At 36.7% G+C, this 25,747-nt stretch overlaps 2 protein-coding genes across 3 annotated transcripts; both read right to left on the reverse strand.

The window, feature by feature from the left end:
* Positions 1-3,363: 3,363 nt before the first annotated feature.
* Positions 3,364-14,350, reverse strand: LOC581660 (centromere protein K). 2 transcript variants are annotated; one of them, XM_011675521.2, is made up of 9 exons: positions 14,220-14,350; positions 10,196-10,358; positions 9,870-9,929; positions 8,645-8,720; positions 7,915-8,044; positions 7,156-7,260; positions 6,346-6,469; positions 5,591-5,632; positions 3,364-5,097 (listed from the first exon to the last, which is right to left on the reverse strand). In XM_011675521.2, exons 2-9 carry the CDS (start codon positions 10,274-10,276, stop codon positions 4,939-4,941), a joined length of 777 nt encoding a protein of 258 aa, XP_011673823.1. In that variant the 5' UTR covers positions 10,277-10,358; positions 14,220-14,350; the 3' UTR covers positions 3,364-4,938. The 2 variants fall into 2 exon arrangements, with proteins under 2 accessions (XP_011673823.1, XP_001177614.1); XM_001177614.4 differs by having other exon boundaries at positions 14,152-14,350.
* Positions 14,351-15,253: 903 nt separating this feature from the next.
* LOC579929 (death domain-containing protein CRADD) lies at positions 15,254-21,945 on the reverse strand. The gene is made up of 3 exons (XM_780018.4): positions 21,884-21,945; positions 19,121-19,476; positions 15,254-17,931 (listed from the first exon to the last, which is right to left on the reverse strand). Exons 2-3 carry the CDS (start codon positions 19,461-19,463, stop codon positions 17,522-17,524), a joined length of 753 nt encoding a protein of 250 aa, XP_785111.1. The 5' UTR covers positions 19,464-19,476; positions 21,884-21,945; the 3' UTR covers positions 15,254-17,521.
* Between the last annotated feature and the right edge of the window lie 3,802 nt (positions 21,946-25,747).

The raw sequence follows: 25,747 nt of genomic DNA on the forward strand, positions 1-25,747 counted from the left end.
TTCCATAAACAATAACAAAAATAACAATGAATACATTTTAGCAATAATATTAATAATAATAATAATAATAGCCTAATAGTCCACTCCAAATTTTATTAAACCGAAACGGAAATTATTTTTGCCCAATTGATCGTGAGCCCGGCAGCCACTGAGCAGCGCCAGATCGACGTTGCTCTATCCCTTATTGTTGAACGCCAAACAAGGTAGCAACAACTCCCATCTGTTAACGTCTTTTGGTATGACGCGGCCGGGGTTCGAACCCACGACCTCCCGGTTGTGAGGCGGACGCTCTACTGACTGAGCCAACAATATAATGATAAGTAATACAAGTAGTAATTCACAAATAAATAAATATAAATAATCAATAGTACAATTAATCGTATTTGAAAAGAAAAGAAAGAAAAGGGGGAGAATGCAGAAGACCGATATCGTAAGCAGAGCTTGAAATGATACCGGCCTTACGAGAGGAGGAGAGGAGACAGGAAGAAAGAGCGGGTGAAGAGAGTGCTGTGCAAAGTGAAGAGTGCACTGCGCGAGCTCCTCAATCTATCAAATAATTTCCTTTTTATATACAAATAAACAATGAATATTTATATTAAAACAAAGTACATGTAGTATATTATGACCAGAATCTAATTTTCATACTTGATCAATAAATATTCTTTCATCACTTTAAATGAAACAAGTGTTGTACATAATTTTAATGTTATAAGCAAGGAGTTCCACACATCGGGTCCATTGTGTCTTACATTGTATATCTCTGACTATCCATCTTCTGGTCTCTAAAAATATGGGAAACATGCAAAAAAAATTGAGACCCTTTTTAATGGTGACTGACAACAACTGATGGCACATTATGTATCAATTAATATAGCATTTTGATATTATTTTGTGTGCAATTTTTGTGTGCAATGTGTAATATTTCACAACAAGAAAAATGTACAAGGAGAGCAGTCCTCCTCAGTGACCAAGTTTTTTAGTTTCAAAATTCCAAAGGGACTACATCTTTTATGCCAATACCATGACTCTTGAAAAATTAACCATGTAAAAGTTATAGAGAGAGAAAAATAGAAAGAGAAATTGCAAAAGCAATTTGAAAACGCTGTACATTTACACTGTTCTAGAGTGTTGACCTTCATTAGAAAACACTGTGCCGCTACATATTATCATATCAAGTGAGAAATTGAAGTGATAGTTTTACCAAGTGGGCTTGATTTTGAAAGGTGTGATTTTAGTGCTCTCTGAAAACATTACAAGGCACATCCTGTTTCGCTGCTATGAAAACAATATTCAATTTGAGAAATAATGTTGGTGTTATCATGAATAAGGCCGACGTCTGAAATCTGTCTATCTTTGTTAATTGTGCCCTGCCGTTGACATTGGGATGTTCAGATTGTGTACATATAGGCCCGTTTCTACATTTTATGTATTTTTATTTCAATCTTGTTATTTTCATTTCCATTTAAAGTACCTCAAGAAACCTTTGTCTTAGCAAGGTTACATAAAACACTATATGTTAAAGGGATCGTTTAACAGTTAAATCTGAGATACACGGCCCTACGTGTTATCAGTGTCAGTGATATGGTGTAATATTGAAGCCCTACAAAAATTGCGCTTCAAAATGATCAAGAAGTGCCTCAAAAAAGTAAAAATCTTTGAGTGACTGGTTTTACCACACTCGTTTTCCCCAATAGACTGTAATGTTATGAAAACCATTAGGCGAACGGTTTTCAAAATTTGTAATTCTAATCATAAATATCTTGATAATCAGACAGGCAATCGGCTTGTAAAAGTCATGGGGTTCCTGACTGACCTAAAGGTTTATAATTATCATCGCATCATGAGCTAAATCCAGAATTTTGTTTCAGAATCTGAGACAAAGTTACCGGATCCCTTTAAGACTATATGACTACGGTATATGTTTTCATTTCAAATCTCCCTTTTTTAATGACATTGGAAATCCAGTAATTTATCATTAATGTTGTACAATAAAAGTGGCTAATTTGAATATTCTCCATTTTTTTCCGTCTGTCCTCTTTGAAATGCAGGAGATACCCGAGATTCCTCCTGCCCTGGGTGAGCTGGGAAGGATGAGGGATGAAGCCAAGAGGAGACGAGAAGAAGAGAGGAAGAAGAGTTCTGAAAAGGCTTCATGATGACATCAAGGAATGTGTACAAGATGATCATGAAACTCTACTGAAAGTATTTCATGGAGAGACAGTTTACTACAAATTATTAATTCATCATCATTTTGTGGATTGAAGATAATAAATATAATTTTTTGTGGGTATGTTTGAGAGTTAACTTTATATGTATCATCAATACAGATAAACTTTCATGGTAGTAATAATAGTGCAAATTTAAATTTAAATTGTTCAGGTTTGTCATAATTGATAATCCTTCCACCCCAGTATTATTGATTTATGCTTGGTTGCTGTAACAGCTTTTTAAAGATTCATGTTGCATTGCTGGATGAAAACTTGCATATATTTAAGACTGATAATATTGTACAATCCATTATGTTCCTGTCAAGTAAGCAATAGGTTCTTTGAGGAAACACTACAGAATATACAGTGCATGTGGAGGCCTATACTTATTGCAGCGATTGTGCCTTCTCGGTCTCTCGGTATGTACAATAAAGCATGTTATCCAAAACTTACAAACATTGGTAATGAGCTGGATATGTAAAAGTGTATATTTTGAGGAATTTGTTTTCTTGCTTTCCTTGAGCCATTTTATTCATTTGATGTATATCTAGGTCCATTTTACTAAGATATAAAAAATGGTCGATTGATTCTGACCAATAATACCTATATACTGGTATCCAGTATGTAAAACAGGGCCTTGATGTGCATTTCATGTGAATGGTGTCATAAAACTTTGCCAGGATTGCCTAATTTGTGATAAAGGATGCTGGAAAAGTAAATATGGACTTTGAACAGAGGTATATTTAGTTTTCAATGTGTATTAATGTTTCGTTTTTGAGATGAAATGGATAATCAGACTTTTGCAGAAGGAACATATATATCGTCGCTGTTTTCACGAAGTGACGGTAGTGAAAAAAAATTGCATTCACTTTGCGTTACGATTTTCCTCACTACCGTCACTTCGTGAAAATAGGGACGATATATACATGTATGTGCTACATAAAGGTAGAGAAACCTGACAGAGATAGAGAGAGAGAGAGAGAGAGAGAGAGAGATGGAGAGAGAGAGATGGAGAGAGAGAGATGGAGAGAGAGAGACGGAGAGAGAGATGGAGAGAGAGACTACAAGGCATGGAGAAAGAAAAGAAGATGGACAGTGTTAGGATATAGATGGACAACAAACTTATATATGTAAGCACATAATACAAGATAGTGACTAGTGTAGAAAGTATGTAACCACATATCTTTGCAAGTAACAAACGTGCAAAAATACTACAAGATAGGCATTTTATTTACAAAGATGCTTTCTTATTCTGAAAATGTACAATATCTACAGAGAAGTTCAATATCCATATTGTTCATAAAGACTTGTTTTTTGTGCATAATGAATTCGATTACCAAAATATTTAGGTTACGGGTGGTCTAATACACACAACCCCCTCCCCCATCCCTTATCCATAGTGTTTAAATTGTGTGGTAGATAATCAAATGCCATAGGATTCTGGTCACAGGAAATTGTGAAGAACAAAAAGACCCACAGGATTAGTAATATAAACTTTAGGAATGTGTAAAATTTTATATCAAATGTAAGCTTCTACTTCTACATCCAACATGACCCACAATGTTAAGCTTTTTGAGCCTTGGAAGAGTTGTCAGAAACCGCACAAGACCCACAACATCTGTCTCACGGACTGTCAGTCAACTGGACATCTAGCTCTCTGTGATTCAAAGAAAACACAGAGCAAGCAAGACCCATCAAACCTTCAATAATAAACTACAAATTTTTGTAAAAGATTATGTGTAAAACATTGTTATAATCGAGCATGTGTAAAGATTCATATAAACATAAATGCTCTTTCAGATAGAAGGTGGCAAAACCGTGCCAGTTTTTTTGTTAATGACGTGAGATTTGCTTCATGTTTCTGGATCTTATAACAAAGAGCTCAGTGATGCATCTAAGTGAATACCCTCAAGTCCTTTGTGGTGCACAGTTGCCATTCATTTTACATTTCAAAACAAAATTGTGGCTTTGTTGCTGCAGTACACCGTGCCATTTCTGAACAAGCCTTCAGATAATTACAATATATGAATGACCCAGCGTTATTAAAATGAACCATGGAAGCAGTAAATTTCAGTTGATAAATTGTGTGTTAACTTTTAGTTACCGGTACACAAGCTTATCATGAACATCCCAAACATTACATTCCTATACTCGTTGTATTACAGTAACTGTCTTGTACATGTAGTTATAAATTTCACTCTTAATGTTTGCACTACCATCATGCATTGGTAATAGATGATGACCTGAAGAAATAGAACCACTGGAATGTAACAGTCACTGGTCATATTTGCAACTGACCAGGGACCCATTTCACAAACCTTTTCTGTCAATGACAAAAATCGGTGACAAATCTGCTGATTACAAATCAGAAGCAACTTTTGTGAAATGGGGCCCTGGTATCGATAGCTGGCATGTGCATCCATTTGGGGAAATTGTAATACTCCTTTCATATTTTTAAAATCAGATATCCAGCAAACACAAACAATAAAGATAGTACATGTATAAACATAAAAACTGCCTCAGAAATGAAGCACTCCAGCTCTTAGAGTCTATGGACAAAGAGATGAAGAGAATCCGATCACAAACATTCTCTGTTCATGCCATGATTTGTAACACTACAGCTCTTTAGAATCTATGGACAAACAGACTAAGAAGTGGAGATGAACCAATCTGATCAATTCTTCGAAAGTTTTATAGCACTCCAGCTCTTTAGAGTCTATGAACCAACAGGTTAGAGATGAAGAGGAACCAGTCTGATGCGGCTGGCATCTTGCGGGTGTCGTGATGCTATGTCGCAGCGGAGTAAGAGTTCTATGTAAGGAGGCCAAAATGCTTCATGTATAGAGACGTATGGGTCCGTATCACCATCCATTCCTTTGTTCATCAAGAGCTTGAATGAGAGAAAAAAAGGAAATTACATGATTTACGATTTTTAACCATAACAAAAATACACACAAAAAGCGTTCGTTTTTCTTGACACAGTACTGACTAATATAGTTGAGAACCGTTACTCCAAGAATGATACACTACATACACTAAAATATTTTGCAGTATGTGTTGGTAATTGAAAACTAGAATGAGAGAAATTTTCTCAAAAAGACACCAAGGACAATTTCCAACAATGATTCAGCATTAAAGATTAACAATCAATTTGAGTATATCAAAATTAAGATTACAATTGTGTGTACATTGTATTTTAAATGGTTAAAAACCACAGTATCAAATATGATGAATGACTGCTAATCTGCAGATATGATCTAATGATACATTTGAAATTGGGCCATTGGAATTTATACAAACAAAATGAAAGTGAAATCTTATCCAACAGTCAGTAGAATATTCTTATTTCATCTAATAGAGAAGTACTGTACATGCAAAGATACCTCAATTATCTCTAGGAGTGATATGTAATTGATCTGTCCTGCCTGCAAATACAAAAAGAAAACAAAATACAAGAGCATTGATATCTTTTCTAATAACATGATCAAAGTTGTTCATCTTTCTGCACAACTTATTAATCGAACAACCAAGGTCACTATTACATGCAAGTAACATACATGACCTAAGTTTGGCAGCAATCCATTATACAGCCACATGCACATTATGATTCATTTTTCTAATGCGAGATTGACTGAACACAAGTATTATTTCTAATCTTCTTGAATCTTGAAAACACATTTAATGTTTTATCACATTGATTAGAGTCAGTTGTAGCTGTTCATGCATGTGTGTTTACAGGTTGTCCTGGAATCACCATAAAGGTGACCTATGATTATTTTTTTTATGTTATGATGGGATGTGTGTCTGGACACGTAACAAAAATAAAGCCTTCTCTTTTGCCTTTGGATTTAATGAACAAATTCATCACATGGTACTAATCATCATAATTATTTGTCCTTCATAATATTGTCCAACATAAGTCTTAAAATATTTATGAAATATTGCTTGTAAAATTCTCCAAATTACTGTTTGAAATGGCCTGTCTGGATAACCAACTTGCCTAGACAAACAATGTGGGTAGGAAAAAAATAAAGAGAACTTTGTGCCCCAAGATGTAAAAAATAGCAACAAGCAGGTGCCTAATTAATTTTTGTTATAGTTTTCTGGCATTTATCAAAAGACAAGCAGCAGGAATTACCTGTCTGCCTTTGGATGCATTTGGCAAGGGAAAATGGTTTCCAACAAAGTCTCCAATCTGCTTCAAGAGAACAGTCTGGATTTCACCAGCCTTCTTCTGCTTCCTCTTCAATATCTTTATTTGGCTGGAAGAAAAATATAGAAATTGTTATTAACGAATGGTGAAACAGATATTAGAAGGAGGTCTGCTCATCAACAATGTAGAGCAGTTATGCAATACAAGCATGCCTTGTGCCTTGTAGCCAATCACCATGCCATCTGGGTTTAATCTAGGCTGATGACATTGGATTTTCCTTCAAAGTGGAAATATTGAGACAGTGTAGCATGCACATCATGCCATCAATTATAGAAAATATTTGGATAAAAATGATATTTTGTAGAGGTTTCAGCATTCATATGATCTAAAATGCTCCTGAAGAGGGAGACATACGGTACTGATTTCAATAAAGACATAAATTGGTTAAGGTAGCTTAAAAGACATATCAGGTACGCAATCTGCATAATAGTTTAATAATCATGTTTGCTAACTAAAACTTCCTTTTTTCACATTTCTGAATGAAAGTTTAGCTAATGGTAAGCCTCATCAAGATAGTATATGTATGCATTTACCAGTTCCATATTCTAACAATGTGGTTCTATTGCTGAGTAATAAAAATTATGATTTTCAACAAGTATGACTATTTTGTATTCCTGATTTGAATTTTCGTGCCACTACATTATTCACTATGAAAGTTCCCCAAGCATCCATTTACACAATGCACCCGAATAGAGTATAAAATATCAAGAATATGATGTGACATCGAAGACATACCTATCTTCATTTGGCCTCGATGTGTTTCCTCCTTCCTCAGCTTCCCTCAGTCTAGATTCTAAAGCTCTGTTCATATCCTGATGCTGGGACAATAACTCCTTCTGCCTAGAGGTGAGATAGCATTAAAGGAAATTAAAACTTCAGAATTTGACAACAGAGAAATAGGAACTACTAAACTTCTTAAATAAATTTTAATACAAGGAGCTAGTAAAAGTTAGGAAAGGCAGGATTAAAAGGGCAGCTGACCCAAGCCAAGTATTACCAGGGGCATGTAGCCACTTAATCATTGGGCTGAACCATGCTCTCTTGTTTTCACAGCTTCTTAGAATGTGGGCATAATTCTGAGTGAGAGGTGGTGTGGTCTAGTCACCACTCAACAGACCGTGAATCACAAGGTACAGGGTTTGAATCCCTGCTGCAGCACTGATGTCCTTCAGCAAGACATTAATCTACATTTACTACATTTGAACCAGAAGAAGGAAGTGGGTATCTGGTAGGATTACTCCTTATGATGCACTGATATCAGTTACCGAAGCTACAACTGAGGTACATGTAATAATTTTTTGAAGTCTTACAAAGCGCATAGGGAGGTTACATTATAATGTAATAGTACATGTGCTATACATAATTGTCAGTATCATTACGACTGTTATTTAAGCACATCTTCATCCGATCACTGAGCTTGCCCAACATAGCAGAAGTTTAGCTTCCCTAGTTGCTAAATCAGACCTTAGCCTCCCCCGTTGCTCCTGCTCTTACCTCGCTAGATCATCCTCCAGCTCTCTCCGTCTCCCTTCCACCACAGATAGACACTCCTCCAGCTGAGAAACATTCCTCTCCAGATCCTCCTTCAACAAGGACTCCAGAATCACCGGATCATTGGGAAGCACTGAAATTGTGAATGTGAAAGTCATTAGAAAGGATTAAGTGCATTGTGACTAATTAAAACATATAGGCCTGAATTCACAAAAAAGGTTTACATTTAACCCATGGTTTAAACCTTCATTTACATAAATCATGGTTTAAAAATTAGCGCAAAATAAGCGTACCTTGACTCGCACGCGTCTAATATTGGACCTCTTGACTGTGCTGTGCTTATTTTGCGCTAATTTTAAACCATGGGTCATGTAAATGAAGGTTTAAAATGAAGGTTTAAACCCTGGGTTAAATTTAAACCTCCTTTGTGAATTCGGGCCTTACTGTTCAGAAGTACAAAAGTGGGTAACTGTAAAGGACTTCATTTTTCTCAAAGATAAGGGGTTAGGGTTAGGACTTGGTAGTGTGTGGTCCAAGATTGAAGTTTGAAATTCAATTATTGTAGCATATTGTGAATCTATTCACCTTCTTGGGATATATAGTTCACAAAAGAAAGTGAAGTAAAGGGGAAAATGGAACAGGAAAGTGGAAAAGAGGGATAAGGAAATATAGTACGGTAACTGAGCAGATCAAAATTATGGTACACTCACAGAATAAATTGAGATAAAATTACCTTTAACTTTTTTGGCTTTAACAGCATCAATTTCTCCTTGAAGACATCTTGCTTTCATTTGCGAAATGGCAGCCAGCTGTGGAAAGAGATTAGGAAAATAAAAAGACTATAGAATGAAAAACGTAAAAAAATTTACAAAGACAATTCAATAAAAAAAAAAAAGAAATTAGATCAAAATTACAATGTTTCATTTCCACCACACAAAAAAAAAACCACCACCACTATATTGCAAATTTAGTAAACCACTGAGAACTACATGTACAAGGAATGGCAACTGTGCGCAACCAAGATTCTGCACAGATTCACCAAGGTCTGAATTATAAGATACAGAAACGTGACACGTATTACACTTTACGTCATCATTATTTAAAAACACACAGTGGTTTTACAGCTTGATATCTGAACGGGGCAAAGAAGTAAAACAGAAAGATAAAATATTGTCTGTTCATGGGGCCAGAAGGCATTATCTCCCATGTGCTACTGTACCACAACACAGAGTTTATGCCCTTCTGGCTCTGAGAAGACTACTGGTACATTGGAGTGTACACTCTATAATCATAAAGCTACAGACCCTGCCCATGCAAGAATAATTGAATAAATATTGATCCAAATTGATCACAACATCTACCAATCTATGGCTAAGTTACAATGGCATATTTCTCATGTACAAAAGCTGCAATTTATATCAGACTCAAGACCTAATCACATGAATCATAACTCTCTATGATACGTTCTTACAGGGACTTATCACAACACAACTAGTTAAAGATGAAGTTGAGTTCTGGTCATGCGATTGCATTGTGAAAGAAACGGTGTGGAACCGACCAGAAAAGGTTGATCATCTAGCATATAAGAATTTGTGTGTATTGCAAGGTTCTGGAATCATCAAAATGATAAGAAATTTGGCCAAGTCTTGGTAAAGTTACAAACACTTGCACAGAAAGATGTATATGGGACTATACGAACACGTGGCGTAAAAAGCCGCCCCCCCCCCTGATTTTTAGAATATGAAGGCATTCGAAGAGCCATGCTTTTCAGGGAACATGTCTTAACTGATGTTCTTCCACACTTGCATAATAAGAATGAGTAATGCTCACAAATTATTTTGCACCTCTTCCCAGAACTCAACCTTCTCTTTAACATCCTTGATCTTATAGAACACACAGGGCTTCATGAAATCACAATTCTTCAAATAGAAATTTAAAAGGTTAGGGTTTCAACTTACAGCATTCTGTGAATCTCCAACAGGTCCATGTCTTGGCTGTGATAGTAGGACAGCTTGGTTCTAAAACAGTCAAAGAAAAAAAAGTAAGAATTTTAAATCAACAAAACATCTTTCATTTTTTCTTTCAATTGTAACACTGACAAAGTGGCACTGAATATCTAGTGGAAAACAAATAGAACATACCTCATTTGAAAATTAAACCAAATCGATGGAAAAACAAACACTTATTATAACAGAAATTCAAAAAGCTTTACTTTTGAGGAAAACAAGCAAAATAGCTTCCAACCAGGGATTATCGGATATAAGCAATGAAGTGGAGAACTTACCCTATTCACTTGCTTCCACGACTCCTCGCATTCTTTTTTCAGTATCAATTCAGAAACCTGCATGGGATTTTGAGAGGCCATGATTCCAAGACATCAAGTTGCCAGAAAGCTGGGTTACTGGATATCACTGATCGTAGATAATGAACAATTCAAAGAGTTTCACCTGGGGAAATAAGATGAAACTGAAATGAAGCAATTCTTTTTAGCTCATAATTATCACTCTCTCTCACACTCACATACAGTACACCCGGCCCATCTTTCTTTCTAACTCTCGGTCATAGATTCTCTAAACAAATATTTATGATGGTTAGTGCTATATGATGCAAGGTAAAAGAGAAGGCTCCATTTTTACAACCTGCATCATACTTGTCAAGATTAACATATTTCAACCTACTGATAGCGTGAATGCAATACAAAAATACAAGGGATTCTGCTCTCAAAATTTGGTGTCCAGAAACTTCTTATTTATGATGAAAAAAATTGATTTTGTACCTACATATAGATAAGGCGCATTTTGGTAAAATTGCAGATCTGTTTGCATCATGTCTTAACCACGCAAAACAGAATGAGTTCACAGTTGTGCTGTTTGCAGTTTTTATAGGGAAAACAGGAGATCTCAAATATGTACTGGAGAAATATATGTTTGAAACTAGATCTAGACTAGTAGTATGGTGGTGTGACCTAAGTTCACTATCTCAAAAAATCAGTAAGATTTCGAAAATCTGATATCACTGATGGTAAGATCGAGGAACATAAAATTACCCAGAGATGAATTTTTTTTTGGAATTGGGTACGAAATTGTGAAAATTTTGCAATCTTTTGCGTCCAAAAAATTATCAACTTGTAGTTACCTGTAGTTACCTGTAGTTACCTGTCTTCACGGGCTCTAATTTAAGACGTAGTCCTATAATGCCCACCTTCTTTCATTCAAAATCCACTGCATGTGATATCGCTTCATTATTTGCAGATATCAATCCTAACATGGAATGCAGACAGCTTTGCTGTCTGCTTAATACTGAAGTCTTACATGCAATCAATAATGTCATACATGTTCTTAATAGTCATATTTGTTGTACTTCGCTGAGAAAAATGCATCAAATTGACCTTTGAAGGCGTTGATCGATGCTGCTTCTACTGCCGACTTGGGGAGCATGTTCCAGTGGTCAACTACTCTGTGCGTAAAGCTGTTCTTTCTGATGTTCAAGCGGGCATGTTGCTTCTGAATTTTCATACTATGGCCTCTTAGGTTTATGCTTGCTTCCTTCATAGAAAATAGGCTATCTCTGTCCACGTCGTTGTGACCATTCATTATCTTGAATACCTGGATCATGTCACCTCGAAGACGTCTGTAGGCTAATGTTGGCAGGTCAAGTCTCTCCAGCCGGGTCACGTATGGGAGATCTTTAATGCTTGGGACCATTTTTGTTGCCCTTCTCTGCACTTTCTCCAGCTTTGTGATGTCTTGTCTGAGGAACGGATTCCACACACAATTTGCATATTCCAGGTGGGGTCTGACTAATGTTTTGTGCAGTAGACAAAACATATCTTCATCCATATGTGCAAAAGTCCTCCTTATTAGACCCACTATCCTGTTTGCTTTGTTGGCAACCTTCCCGACATGCTTGCTGAACTTCAGTGTTGGGTCGAATGTGACACCAAGATCCTTCTCCTCCTTCCTTACTTCCATGTTAGCCCTTGTTGTCCCATCTCTCATACTGTATGGTCTGGTTTCATCTTGATTCCCATAATGCATTACACCGCATTTACCAACATTGAACTTTAACTGCCATTTCTCTGCCCAGTCACATAAGCTGTCTAAGTCTTGTTGCATGGTTTTCCTGTCTTCATGTGTCTTAATATGGGTGTACACCTTGGTGTCGTCCGCAAACATTTCTGCATGTCCTTTCAAGTTGTCCGGCAGGTCATTGATATAGGTGATAAAAAGAATCGGGCCGAGAACACTGCCTTGCGGGATACCGCTCAACACATCCGCCCAGGACGACTTTTTCCCATTCACCGCCACACACTGTCTTCTCTCTTTCAGGAAGCTTTCTATCCAGTTCAATAGTTTTCCATGGATTCCATGTGCCTTCATTTTCTTGATCAGTCGTTGATGTGGTACTGAATCAAACGCTTTGCTGAAGTCTAGATAGGCCACATCAACACCGCCTCCTTCATCTAGCATACTTGTCCATGAATCCAGGACACTGATGAGCTGTGTCGCACATGATCTACCTGAACGAAATCCATGTTGGTGGTCGGTCAAAATCTTCTTCTCATCCATGAAGCTCATGATATGGTCTCGAAGTATTGATTCCATGATCTTGCAAATCACGGATGTCAGACTAACTGGTCGGTAATTTCCGGGTGATGTAGCCTTTCCTTTCTTATAAATGGCTGTCACATTCGCTTCCTTCCATCCATCAGGTACACGTCCTTCTTGAATTGACTTGTTGAAGATTACCGCTAGTGGTTCAGCTAAGACTTCTGCTGTTTCTTTTAAGACCCTAGGATGGAGCCCGTCTGGTCCTGGTGATTTGGATGGGTTCAGTTTTTTTAACTTCTTCAAAACTTCCTCAGTTGTAATGACTACTTCTTCAAGTGGGTCCCCATCAAATTTCACCTCTGGTTCTGGGATAGTTGTGACATCTTCTCGAGTAAACACACTCGCAAAGAACTCATTCAGAACTTCAGCCTTCTCTACGTCACTTGTAGTTTTACTTCCATCTTCTTTAATGAGATCACTAATGCCGCTCTTCACCTTTGTTTTAGACCTGACGTAGTTCCAGAATCCCTTGGGATTCTCTTTGATTTCTTGTGCTAGTCTTCTTTCAAACTTTATCTTAGCTGATCTTACATCTTTTGTAGCCTCGTTTCTGAGCTTAATGTAAGCTTCATAATCTCTGAAGTGCTTTGTTGCAGTGTATCTCTTCCAAGCATGGTATTTTTTCTTGACTTTGGCCAATGCTTCTTTGCACATCCATAGTGGATAAAGGTCTGAAAATCATCAATTTGAGAGCAGATTTCCTCAAAATTGTAAGTAAAAAGTGGTACCAACAGATTGTATGAAAGATATCTTGCCTTGCAAAATATGATTATTAGGTCTAGATCTACCTTATTTTTGATAGATCACATTTTTTGAGAGGGGTCTAAATCAACTGTAAACCACCGTGCCTGAAGTTAGGTCTCGTTGTTTTTATGTTTTTTTCTTTTAGATGCAGCGCACACGCACGATTGGACATCAAATTTTAATTTTAGATTGCGATATCTCCGAAATCCTTTGACGATAAATTTTCTAGTTGAACCAAACTGTAGTAAAAAACTTTGCCGTCCATAACTTAGGTAATTGAAATAAATAAATTTGTGCAGAATAAGAGAAATCATACATAGACATAGATCTAGGTCTAGTCTAGATCGAATATCACATTTTGTAATATTGTTCTAAAATGTCCGCGAACTTTGGTCACCCCTTCATACAACTACAAGTACTAGATCTATATCTAGGCCTACATTTTCAAAGATTACTCTGACTATATGGGGACTGTCAACAAAAGAAATGACCCACATCAGACGGTTATTTCTGTCTAGGACTAGGTAGACTTCTAGACTAGATCTAGATCTAGACCTAGATCTATGTTTACCTATAATGAAGTTTAGTTTACTACTAAATACTAGCAAAGCCAAAGTTTGCATTTGGAATTGTCATTAATGTAAAAAATAAGTCACTTTTATCTGATTGATACACGTAAAGAGGTCTGTACTCAAAAAGGAAGAAGGAAGAAGAAGGGGTCCTGGTCTGTAAAACCATTGTTTTGACGATCCTTGCTAAAATGCCGCAGAATCACCGCTTCAAATTGTGTGGAATTCTTGTCTGGATATTTCAAGACATTACATTCAATCATTAATTGACATTGAGAAGCTTAACTAATTTAAAATCTTTAAGATATGTATCTTACCATGTATTTCACACTAAAAGTGAAGATCCAAGAGTTGCCAACTACACAGAGACCGAGAACCAACTTACTCGACTCGACTCCAAAACAATCCGGTCCCCAGCGCTCCTATCCCTTAGCCCTCCGCCCGCCCGGCCTAGCGGGCTGGCCTTGCGGGGATATTGCCATATGAACGGTACGTAATTATATACGAGTCAAAGGTCCCGCGGTGCGGCCCTCTATCGTTCGTGTAGCGGCTTTCGATCGTCACCTCCTCCCCCCCCCCCCCCCCCCCCCTCCCTTCTGAACGTTAAAAGTTAGTCAAAACAAAAAAATGCTTCCTTTTTTTCTTTTGTATCAATCCAGTTTTTCTGGCCCAGATAAATATGTATTCTACAGCATAACCATTTCCTTCAAAAATGAACTCAACTCAAACCTAGTAAAAGCAGAAGAGACTAAAAAAGTTCTCAGTATTTTTCTCACTCAAAATTCTGATTTTATTTCTACAAAATCTATTGAAAACTTTTGGAAATCTCAATAATTTATAAATAATAATAGTCTGAAATGATGAATTTTGCCACACCTAATATTTTTGTTACTTTAGCTCTTTGTCCATTTCAAAATGTTCATTCATCCTTGACCTCTCATCCGTGTTTCCATATGAATATGTGCATTTACTACTTTGTATTATCTATTTGTGTATAATTTTCTATTGTATATTGTTCATAAGCTTTATGTAATGCCAACAACTGATTCCCCAAATGGACCAATAAAATTTATCTGAATCTTAATCTGAATTAATCAGGCAATTTTTTTTTAAATTTATGGGGGTGGGGGGGGGGGGGGTTGGGCCGAGGGCTTTGGAGAGGTAAGGAGTTCTCGCACACGTCATATTCTACATATTCCTCACTTAAATTTAGTAATCAAGAAAAAAGAAAAAATATATATAGTTTTGGGGCTAGAAGATTTGTAAAGAGTTATTTATTATAATACAAGTACATGCTTATATGTTCATGAAATTTATATGTATGAATATCATACTTTGTCAGCTAGGATTTTGAACTTGTCCATAAAACTTAAAATTTCAAATTAATATTAAAATACAAATATAACACAAGTATATGTGTTCATGGAATTTAAATGTATGAGTATCACACTGATATTTATTTCATCTTCCTTTACATTCATAAAGTGACAATGTAAAATAAAAAATACCAGCATGTGAAATAAACAATGTGGGATAAATGTTATATAATGGTTATAATACTTATAATAATTATTCTTAAATCAAGCCTAATAATTTTCGAATTTATTTTTATCATGATTTTTCCCCCAAAATGGATGAGATTGATGTAACTCCGGTTTAAAATTTGGAGGGTGAGGTGCAAATTTTCATGACTTGCTTGAATGCCTCGCGCAAGCGCTCAGATTTTTAAAACCTTCTTTTATTAAACTCTCACTAAAACCTTTTTTTTTAAACTCTCACCATCACCCATGTCATTTATAGAGTAGACAAGAAACTTTGGTGCACTTGAAATGTTTGTGAAGTTTGTGAGTCATTCAAAATAATTGAATCACAACTGACCCAACATTTAATTTTTTAAATTCACAAAGTTTCAGTTTCATGTCACAAAAGTTTCTGATATAACAGTACTTCATGAAGATGGAAAATTACATTCATAATACATGGAAAGCTAACAATGATAATATGTCTTTGACTAGTGACTGTACATGTAAATACGATTCTTGTAAATCAAATTGTGATTATTCATATTTTCTTTTAGATTCTAACAAATGTTATGCTTTTATGATCGATACTAATAACTTTTACTATATACATAATTATGTTTATATCTATTCTGGCAGTAAAAATCATGACTTGATCAATTACAACTATCTTTATGTCCATGACTTTGGAGGTTCAGCCTTCCAAAGATCTAACTTTAACATGATCAGAAATACTTTCAAGAAACCCAGTTTCGTTTTCATACATACTGTACATGGAATACCGGTACTGAATGTACATTCAACAACTAAAATTGAGCTGGTTTTCATGTTTGTATGTTGTAGCTGTGGTTTTTGGCACATTTTCCTCTTCTTCTTTTTTTTAAGAAAACAAAATTTGCTTTCCATATAAAGGCCTACGATAAAGGTTCTTACGGGACTTCACAAATGACAAACATTTTTTTGACTTGTATGTACATATATATACATGTACATGATAAACTTTAAAACAATCTGTAGTATATACATTATACACGCATTTCAGATGAAGAGAAAAATGGATGGGTACAGATAGGATATCTGAAAACAAACCCCAAAGAATCTGCAACAAAGAACAATGAGCTGATTTAGAGAGAGCCAAACCGCTTGCATTATCAGACTCATGGTATTATAAACAAAGATGATGACAAATCTGTATGTCAGCAGTGACTAAACATGTAGTTTAAATTAAATTTAATTAAATAAAACATTGAGGAGTTAAAACCTTCATGTAGACATATACATGGACAAATAAAAAGAATTTAATTTTTAATGTATTGCACAGGTTGATAAGTGTTATACTTGTTAAATAAAGACTAATTTGCTTTAAGCCATAGTCCTACTGCTCTGCTTAGAAATATGTGTATTTTGGAGAAGTTACTCATTAATCAATGTTTTGTACACAGAGCCTCCTCAACACCCCTCCCATCCCCCTCTTCCTTAGACCACACATATTCAGTTTTAAATGTGTTATAAAGCAAATAGAGTAAGTTAACTTTAATTGTAATGTATATTGGAAGGTAAACATAATCAGACTAATAAACAATTGGGCAAATGAGTGTTTGTGGAAGTAAAACTTTCACGAAAATAACACCTCAAAAAGATAATCATATATATGATCATCAAGTAATGACTACCTTGTAGCCTACCCCTTGCTTTGCTAGGAATCTTGCATTTTTCAAGCATGGGCTTTCAGGGCTTTAGATCCACTGCTTCTATTTCTTTGCGACATATGCTGGTACTTCTGTTACCGGCCAATCCTGTTTACAGATCCACATACCTGATATCCTGACTATCTCCGTTTCTAATTTCCTTTAGCTTCATATACCACTCAATGACCTATTTACTGTACCGGATGGTCATTATGTCCACATAAAGTGACCTACAGAAATGAAGAGTTATTTTTCATTATGATGTATAAAAGAGATCTAATGACACAATCAGATACACATCCTTTTTATATCCTAATAAGACATAATTCACCATGAATTGTACTTCAAAAGTAAAAAAATGAAGTTGTACATGTTATAAATGTTTACAATTTCTTTGCATTTACCATACTCCATAATCTGTGTTTAAATGTCAAAATGAAAGATGATTGATGAGATAAGAGGTCTATAAACTACCAACACTACAGGTCGTAGAGGAACTTATAAGCATCTTCACCGAGCAGTTTGATTTTCTTACATGCCCCTAGCATGGCAGACACAGTGGCCTTCTTCCCCTGACTACACTTCCACTTGTAAAGCATATCAAAGATCTGACTTTGGGTGTTGTATCTATTGTTCTCTTTGCACTGGTAGATGACAGCTTTACTCATGCCAAGTATGAGGGCCAGCATTTCCCAGTGTTCTCCGAGGTCTTGGGCTAGATCCAGTAGGTCTGGATCCTTCAGAACTTTGTTTGGGTTTTTAGGTTGAGGACCCCTGTCCGCACCATGCAAGGGCAAGAGTCCTATGCAGCCCTTTACATCTTCTTGTAGATTCTCTTCATTACGCATGTCAACATCGCGCATGCTATTAATTGAGTCAATGCCCTCGGCTGAAAAAGAACAAACATTGGATGAGTACAAGTCAAAGAACATATGTCCTGAAACATTGAACAGGGATGAAGATATTCCGCCAATTTAGAGATTTCAAAACGGGGGAAAAAGAAAATAAAAAAATAAAAATCTCTCTTATCTGAACAATCAAATATTTCTCAAATTTAGAATTTAAATGCAAGGAAAACGCGTCCTTTTACGTTAATATATTTTTAAGTTTTCTACCCCTGTAAGGGGCCACTGCCCCCGGAGCCCCATTTAATCTTCCTCCTTTTTGGGAATTTCTCTGTCTCATCCCTGATGGAATGAATATATATAGAAATATCAAATAATATAAACTAGATGGAACTTCGACTGCACGCAGTCGAAAATTATGCCTCCGCTATAGAGCGATTTCACAAACCAAAACAGAACCAATTTTTCAAATTCAAGTTTAATCGTAATCCAGTTATAACAGGTTCTCAGAATATCGTGATTACAAGCTGTTTTTCATATACATGTATGACCCTTTTATCTTTGACCTCATGACCCTAAAATCCAATCAGTTCATTGGCTTTGCAAGATACATACATGTCGTGTTAGATGGTAATCCGTCCATTGGTTCTAAAATTGTTGCATATATAGTGAGCCCCATGACCTTTGTCCTTTGACCTCATGACACCAAATCTAATCAGTTCATTGGCTCAGCAAGAAACATACATGTCCTGCATACGGCAGGAATCCATCAATCAGTTCTTGAGATAAACGCGATCACGAGCTATTTTTGCATACATAATGAGCAATGTGACCTTTGACCTCGTGACCCCCAAAATCTAATCAGTTCATTGGCTCAGCAAGATAAATACATGACCTAAGTTTGGCAGGAATCCATCAATCGGTTCTTAAGATAACGCGATCACGAGCTATTTTGGCATACATAATGAGCACTTTGACGTTTGACCTCGTAACCCCAAAATCTAATCAAAATTATCAAATCATTGGCTCTGCGAGATACATACATGACCCAAGTTTGACAGGAATCCATCAATAGGTTCTTGAGATAACGCGATCACGAGAATGGGACGGACAGACGGACAACCCGAAAACATTCATTCATTCATTGAATACTTGTGCCTATGTGTAGTTCAGCTAAAAATGAGAAGAAAATTTAAGGGGAGAGGGTGACAGACATTTAGAACAGAAAATTACCTTGAATGGGCAGCTTTTCTTCCTCCTCCATTTCCTCTTGAAGTCGATCATATACCCACTGTTCATGTTTCTTCATTGTCTCATAAAGATGCATGGATCCATCAGTTTTTGTAAGGCTGCTCTGGAGAGAGATATAAGCTCCATCCCCTCTCCTCGGCAAGATGTCCAAAAGGGCAGCTACTTTTTCTCTTCTTGTTCCCTTGGTGTCGATTTTATCGCGATCATCTCTAGATATGGCTTCATCACCCAACAGATATGGTACAATATCATCAGAATCAAGGTCGTTTAAAAAGTCAGGGGCAACCTTTTCCAGAACCTTGCGGTGAGGTTCGGTCATCGACATTGTGCTCTAGTATCTGCAATGAGGATGATAGAAAATAAGAAATGTTTTTCTCAGTATGACCGCATTTCTATCACTTTTGAATCAGAGTTGTTGTTGTTGTTGTTGTTTGTTGTTGTTGTTTTTTGTTGTAATGGCAATCAGTCAAGACCTGACTATTATCACCAACGCCTTTCTTTTTAATATTAATTTCCTTCTTTCTCTCTTTTTCTCTCTTTTAAAAAAAATAAAAGTATCATCAGGATCTATTTTTAAATGGTTAAGGGATTCATACGTACTAGGTTGTCTAAGATAATCTTATAGATAGCCTTGATAGTTACACTGGGCCTGTGGACCGGGTGACTTTCTACAATGTGTAAGTGCACATTGAAAGCTTTGGGAGTTTCATAGGAGCAACATCGCCACACTGGCTGCTATGATTACAAAAAGAACACCCCAAAAAGCCTGAAATTGCTACAAACTGTCTCCATACATGATCAAGAAGATAGAGATCTAATCATGGAGTAATATATTGGATTGTCCTACTTTATAAGCTCTTTTGACAAGATTTGTGCTTGTTATTCTGGCAAATATACTCCTGCAATGGAGACGTCAATTTGATGATGAGGGCGATGATGATAACTAGTAATAGATCTAGACCCTAGATCTAATAATTATAACAACACAATATTAAATAATAATACTAATGATATTATTAACATATCAATATTGTTATTGTTGTCGTTATTAGATCTATTACTAGGACCTTTATCAAGATTCACCATCACGCATTATAATTTATTAATTATCATTATCACCATCATCAATTCAATATTATAAACATATGAACAAATTTGACCCACATTCGGCCAAAAGATCAATGAGGCATTTTGTGTACCTCCCACACAGACGACGAACATTCGAGTGCACTAGAGCATAACACCAAGGTACCGGACTCGTCGATTTTGATGAAATAGCGGTTTATCATAGAAAACAGGTGAGAGTGTGAATGTCAACACCGCTGTGCGAGCGTGACTTGTCAACTCTGTCTCTCTCTCTTCCCTCTTCTTCCCCCGAAAAAAGAAAACAAATCAGGAAATTATATATGTCAGTCTAGTAGATGCAGATGCACATCACAATGCATAAGTCCACTCCATTGTCATCCCTCCGTCTAAGATGGGCGGGATCACCCTGCAATATGAATACGCGATTCCTTCACTAGCAGATCGACCATGAATATTTAGATCTGCTCATAAAGCGAGTTCAGAGTGCCATTAATTTGCTAAATTTCAGGAAAACTAAAGAATTCAGTGTATCGTGAGAGATATAATCTAATCCCTACACACCTTTTTTTGTAAAAGATCGTCCATAATATCTAAATTCCCTTCAGTAAATTGCTGAAATCAACATAAAATGTGTCTTTTCCATCGCCGCGGTGCTGAGTCAAATTTGGTGGTCGAAATACGCACGGCTGCGAGCACGGTGTGTGTAAGCCTCATTGTCCGCTGTGTAAAAACTTCGCTTACGCACAATGCATAAATTACGGAGGTCGATGCGTAAATTTATGAAAGCTTCTTTTTATTGGATTGAAATTGGCCCTAATTTCTCAACAACCAATCAAATTATGTGTTACATCAGATGGTAGGGGATTATATACCCTATGTTTTTGGCGTCCGAGACCACCAAATAACTAGTAGTAGTTACGAGCATTATCTCCTTGAAGTACACAACCCCAGTGAAAAAGGCGAATTATCCTCTGACCTCTATAGAGAAATCACAAATTGAATGATTGTTGTCTATTTTTAAAGACGAAAAGGTCCTATTTTCCAATATACAAATCAGTTCGAAATTGGTACCAGTGAAAAGAACAGTATTTGAATATGATTTCCACCCGAGATGGTGTGTAATCAAAGTTTGTTTTCCTTGTAGGAGCATTTCTTTGCACACTTAGTGCATTTTCAAAGACGATTTCACGTGTTGTAGACCGCGGAGCGAGACCGCGTGAGCAGATGCCCAAAATTTGTTCGTATGCAATAGATCAATTCTAAGTCGAACACACATCAATAATATAACAATAGACTATTCAATAATTAATATTAATAATCACAATTATCTAGTCAAAATTGGCTGGTTTCTAATGAAAATAAAAAATCAATTAACGACAATGCATCATCAAGATATGGGAAGACTAGACTCAATTCACCGTCGGATGTTTCTACATGATGCTGTTAGTGTTACTTGTTAGTAAGAAATTCTAACAAACACATATTTCAACGAATGGGACAAGCACACAAATAATGTCTTCCTGGTATAGTGGTAGTGGTAACCGTCATTATGTATATGGTAAACGATAAATCTGATAATAACCAATAGGTCAACGTTACACATCTCTTAGATTTAAAGGCACTATACATAGTCTATATTCAAAAGAGAATTATACAAACCTATAATACGCGATGTTAGATCCAGTCATCAGTAGCTGCCAGTGCAGTAGCTGCGACTAGCTCGCTCAATAAAAATGTCCTCTAGCTCGCTCTTGTAAATGCAAGATTCGGGGATTCCCGGAGGCGACTTTGCGTTTTACACCCTGGCCTGGACATTTTCCCGGTAAATAGCAATGAAACTGCTTGAATGAGTCTAGTCTACGCTCCTCGATCGGGCGCGCCAGTTCCAAATCGAATCGTACATGCACAGACGTACGTCACGAAAAAAAAAAGTAAATGAATGTAAAGCAGTAAATAAAGTGCAAATGAATTCATGTAAAACTGGTGTATAATTTCCTTTATATGTTATGTGTCTGTACATTACACTAGACAAAGTGATGAATGGAAAAAGAGAGAAAGAGAGGTCTTATAAACAAATATCATGAATTTAAAATGAGAAAGAGAGAAGGGAGAGAGAGACAGATCGAGTCTTAGAAACAATATGAATTCAAGAAGTGAGAAAGAGAGGGGGTCTTAGAAACAAATATCATGAATTGAGAGCTAGAGAGAGAGAGGTCTTAGAAACAAATATCAAGAAATGAGAAAGAGAGGGGGGGGGGGGTCTTAGAAACAAATATGAAGAGAGAGAGAGAGGCCTTAGAAACAAATATGAAGAGGGGGTTAATGAGAGAGAAAGAAAGAGGGGTCTGAGAAATACATACGAGAGAGAGAGTGGGTCGAGAGAGAGAGAGGTCTTAGAAAACAAATATGAATAGAGATGGGGGGGGGGGGGGGGGGGGGGAGAAATGGGTCTTAGAAAACAAATATGAAGAGAGATGAGGGGGGGGGGGAGGTCTTAGAAAACAAATATGAAGGGAGAGGGGTCAAGAGAATTAGAGAAATTAGGTCTTAGAAACAAATGACATGATTTAAAAAATGAAAGACGTGATCCCACAATAATAGGAAATGGTACGAGTGCAATATTTAAATCACAGTTTATGTATTATATTACCATTACACATATTATGTCGAGTGTAGTCTGTGTATGTGTCGATATGTGTACACGTGTGTTAGGGGGGGGGGGGGGTCCGAATCAGCAAATGGTTTGAAAGTAGGCTACACGTCAAAAATTGAAACCCTGAAGAAGGCGGAATTAAACCACAAAAACCATAATATTATTTGGTTTCTCTCTTTCCTTACTTTGATTAATTCCTTCTCTAATTTCTCTCTTTCTTTCAAGTTAGTTTTTTGTTTTCTCTCTCTGCTTATGACATTCTTTGTTTCCTCTCTGTTCTTTAATTATTTATTGTTTTTCTCTATTTCCTTCTGTTGTTATTCGTTGTTTTTCTCTCACTCGTACGTCTCGATACAAAAGTACATGTACCGCGTACCGCGATAGGACGTACGTTGAGCATTGCAGAAGAGCTACGTGCGCGCGCAATATCTTGTCATGGATAGACTTTTCCCAGTCGGTTCCTTGAAATTTATTGGGAAAAGGTCCAGGCCAGGGTGTAAAACGCAAAGTCGCTTCCCGGAGATAATTGCGTCATCGTCATGTTCATAATTATGTCGCTCTCTCAGTATCCTAATTCTTATCCATGAAAAATAAAAGCTAGGATCTAAGTGATTTTGGACAATCAAAGTTAGGACCATTACGAAATAAAAAGACTTCATATGTTCACGATTATGTGCTGCTTAAATGTTAAAACAAAATTAAGGTGGTGAAAAGAGGGGAAACTCGCGGTTCCCTCGATCTTCTTAAAAATGGGAGCTGTAATATATATGTATATATATGGATAGAATGTTTTTCTAATTATTAATCTACTGAAAATGTATTAACCCCGATCCCCTTTATTACATATGAATAACACTATATATATAAGGAGCAATTTACCGGCAGAGACTAGAAAATATAGTGTGAGCCCGGTGTGAAAATGAAAAGATTGGAAAATTATTACCATTCCCTTTCGACGGCACCCGCCGTTTTTTTCCCCTAAGGGTAGTAAAATAGTTATCAACACAATCATGCCTTTCTTTCCTAATATGTAGGGGCAGGCGCGTACGCAGGGGGCGGGGGGGGGTGTTTTGGGGGGTTAATCCCCCCTTTGGTATTTTTATGTGTATAAACCCCCCTAAAAAAAAAAAAAAAAAAAAAAAGCCCTTTGGTTTTTTTTTTTTTTTTTTTTTTTTTTTTAATGATAAAAAAATATTAAAAATTCCCATGGCTGACCTAAAAAAGGTAACCTTAGCCCCCCCCCCAACGGAGCAAAATGTCAAATTTTCGAATTTCGAGACCAAAAAAAAAAAAAAAGTGTCCTCTTACCCCCCCCCCCCCCCCCCCCCCCCCCCCCCCCCCCCACCCGCTTATTCAGCGGCTGGCTGAGTCGATGCGAAATTTTAATTCTGATTTAAAAATGTTAAACCCCCCCCCCCCCCCCCTTGAAAAAATCCTGCGTACGCGCCTGTGTAGGGGTGCTCTTTTCTCTATTGAAGCTCGTGGAATTCACATTTAATCTCTTCCTTTTACATGTAGGCCTATTTGGTTTTAATTAATCATTCATGAGATAATATTCTTAATTACCTTTACATGCATTATTCAAGCGAAACTTGAAACTTGGGAATGTGTCAGTTTGCAACAGAAATGGAGAAACGCGGATTTTTTTGAAAATCATGTGATATCAGGAACATTTATAAATCGCTAATTTGTATCGAATTGAAAATAAGTCATGGCGCCCCCCAAGCCCCCCCCCCCCCCCCCCCCCCCTCACCAGTACGTCAGTGAGCTCAGGGGTTTTAGGCATTTAATTAAGGTCAGATGAGAAAAACCATGCCATTTCAGCAACATTTGTAAATCACTGGTATCGAATTAGAAATAAACCATGTTTGAATTTTATTAAAGACCCCCCCCCCCCAGCCCCCCCCCCCCCCATCATTACGCCAGTGCAGGGCAGCATATTGAACGAGAGGAGTGAAGGTGACGGAAGTGACAGGTTTTTGAATTTTGTTGTATTAACAAAATACATTCTTTAGCAAAACAATACTATAAAAACAAGCAATATACCTTTTTCACACATCACTTTTCTACAATATTTACTTGTACACTATGAAAAATATTATGCGAGGGAGCATGGCTCTCGATCGAGCGAGAAATGTTTTGCATTTTTGTTTGTCTAAACGCTGCGCTCGTGGGCCCTCCTGAGTCTATTTTGATATACACTTATTTTTGTGCACTTTTTCAAATTTTCTTTTTAAAAATTCCTGAGGGGGGGGGGGGGGGCGGGACGTTCCGGGATCGCTGCCCCTGCCAGATAGGCTACACGGTGAATATGTCTGAGGAAGAACTTCAGGTGCCTTCTATTACAAACAATGTGCCTTTTTTAAAAAGGTATCATGTCATATCATATATCATATTATTTCACCATTTAAAGTATGACTTAAATGTTTTGTTTTGTTTTTTTACTTAATTGATGGATGATCAATGAATGAGATGAAACAATAATGTTGCTTCATGCGCAAATATTAATTTTTCTGAAAATTCAGCGTTGGAATGCTAGCAGTCAAAATCACCTTTAGAGCATATTATTATAAGGTCTTTACTCAGAATAAGACTATTATGGCATTCAGAACTCATCCCAATGAAAAAAGAAACTGCACATTTAATATGTTATGAACATTTACGTCTCCTTTTATATGTGTATACATTTGATTTGATTTATTTTTTCTGCATATTTTTTTCTTTTTTCATCATACATTTTCATGAACATAATATGGTTTGATACAATATTTAAGTGTATATAATTGTATACAGATAATAAACGAATTTAAACAAATATATTGAATGCACACAGTGGCGGATCCAGGGGGGGCCCCCCCCCCCCCCTTGAG

The sequence above is a fragment of the Strongylocentrotus purpuratus genome, unplaced genomic scaffold (assembly GCF_000002235.5).
Source record: "Strongylocentrotus purpuratus isolate Spur 01 unplaced genomic scaffold, Spur_5.0 spur5_scaffold_6, whole genome shotgun sequence".
NCBI lineage: Eukaryota > Metazoa > Echinodermata > Echinoidea > Camarodonta > Strongylocentrotidae > Strongylocentrotus > Strongylocentrotus purpuratus.

Bases quoted from the DNA above. Each gene is read 5' to 3' on its own strand.
- LOC581660 (XM_011675521.2), bottom strand. From the start codon at position 10,276: ATGGCCTCTCAAAATCCCATGCAGGTTTCTGAATTGATACTGAAAAAA. The intron at 8,045-8,644 runs GTAATTTTATCT...TCACAATTTCAG, and splicing joins TAAAGCCAAAAAAGTTAAAG to TGCTTCCCAATGATCCGGTG. The intron at 6,470-7,155 runs GTATGTCTTCGA...TTTTTCTTCCAG, and splicing joins TCGAGGCCAAATGAAGATAG to CCAAATAAAGATATTGAAGA.
- LOC579929 (XM_780018.4), bottom strand. From the start codon at position 19,463: ATGTCGATGACCGAACCTCACCGCAAGGTTCTGGAAAAGGTTGCCCCT. The intron at 17,932-19,120 runs GTAATTTTCTGT...GTTCTTTTTCAG, and splicing joins AGAAAAGCTGCCCATTCAAG to CCGAGGGCATTGACTCAATT.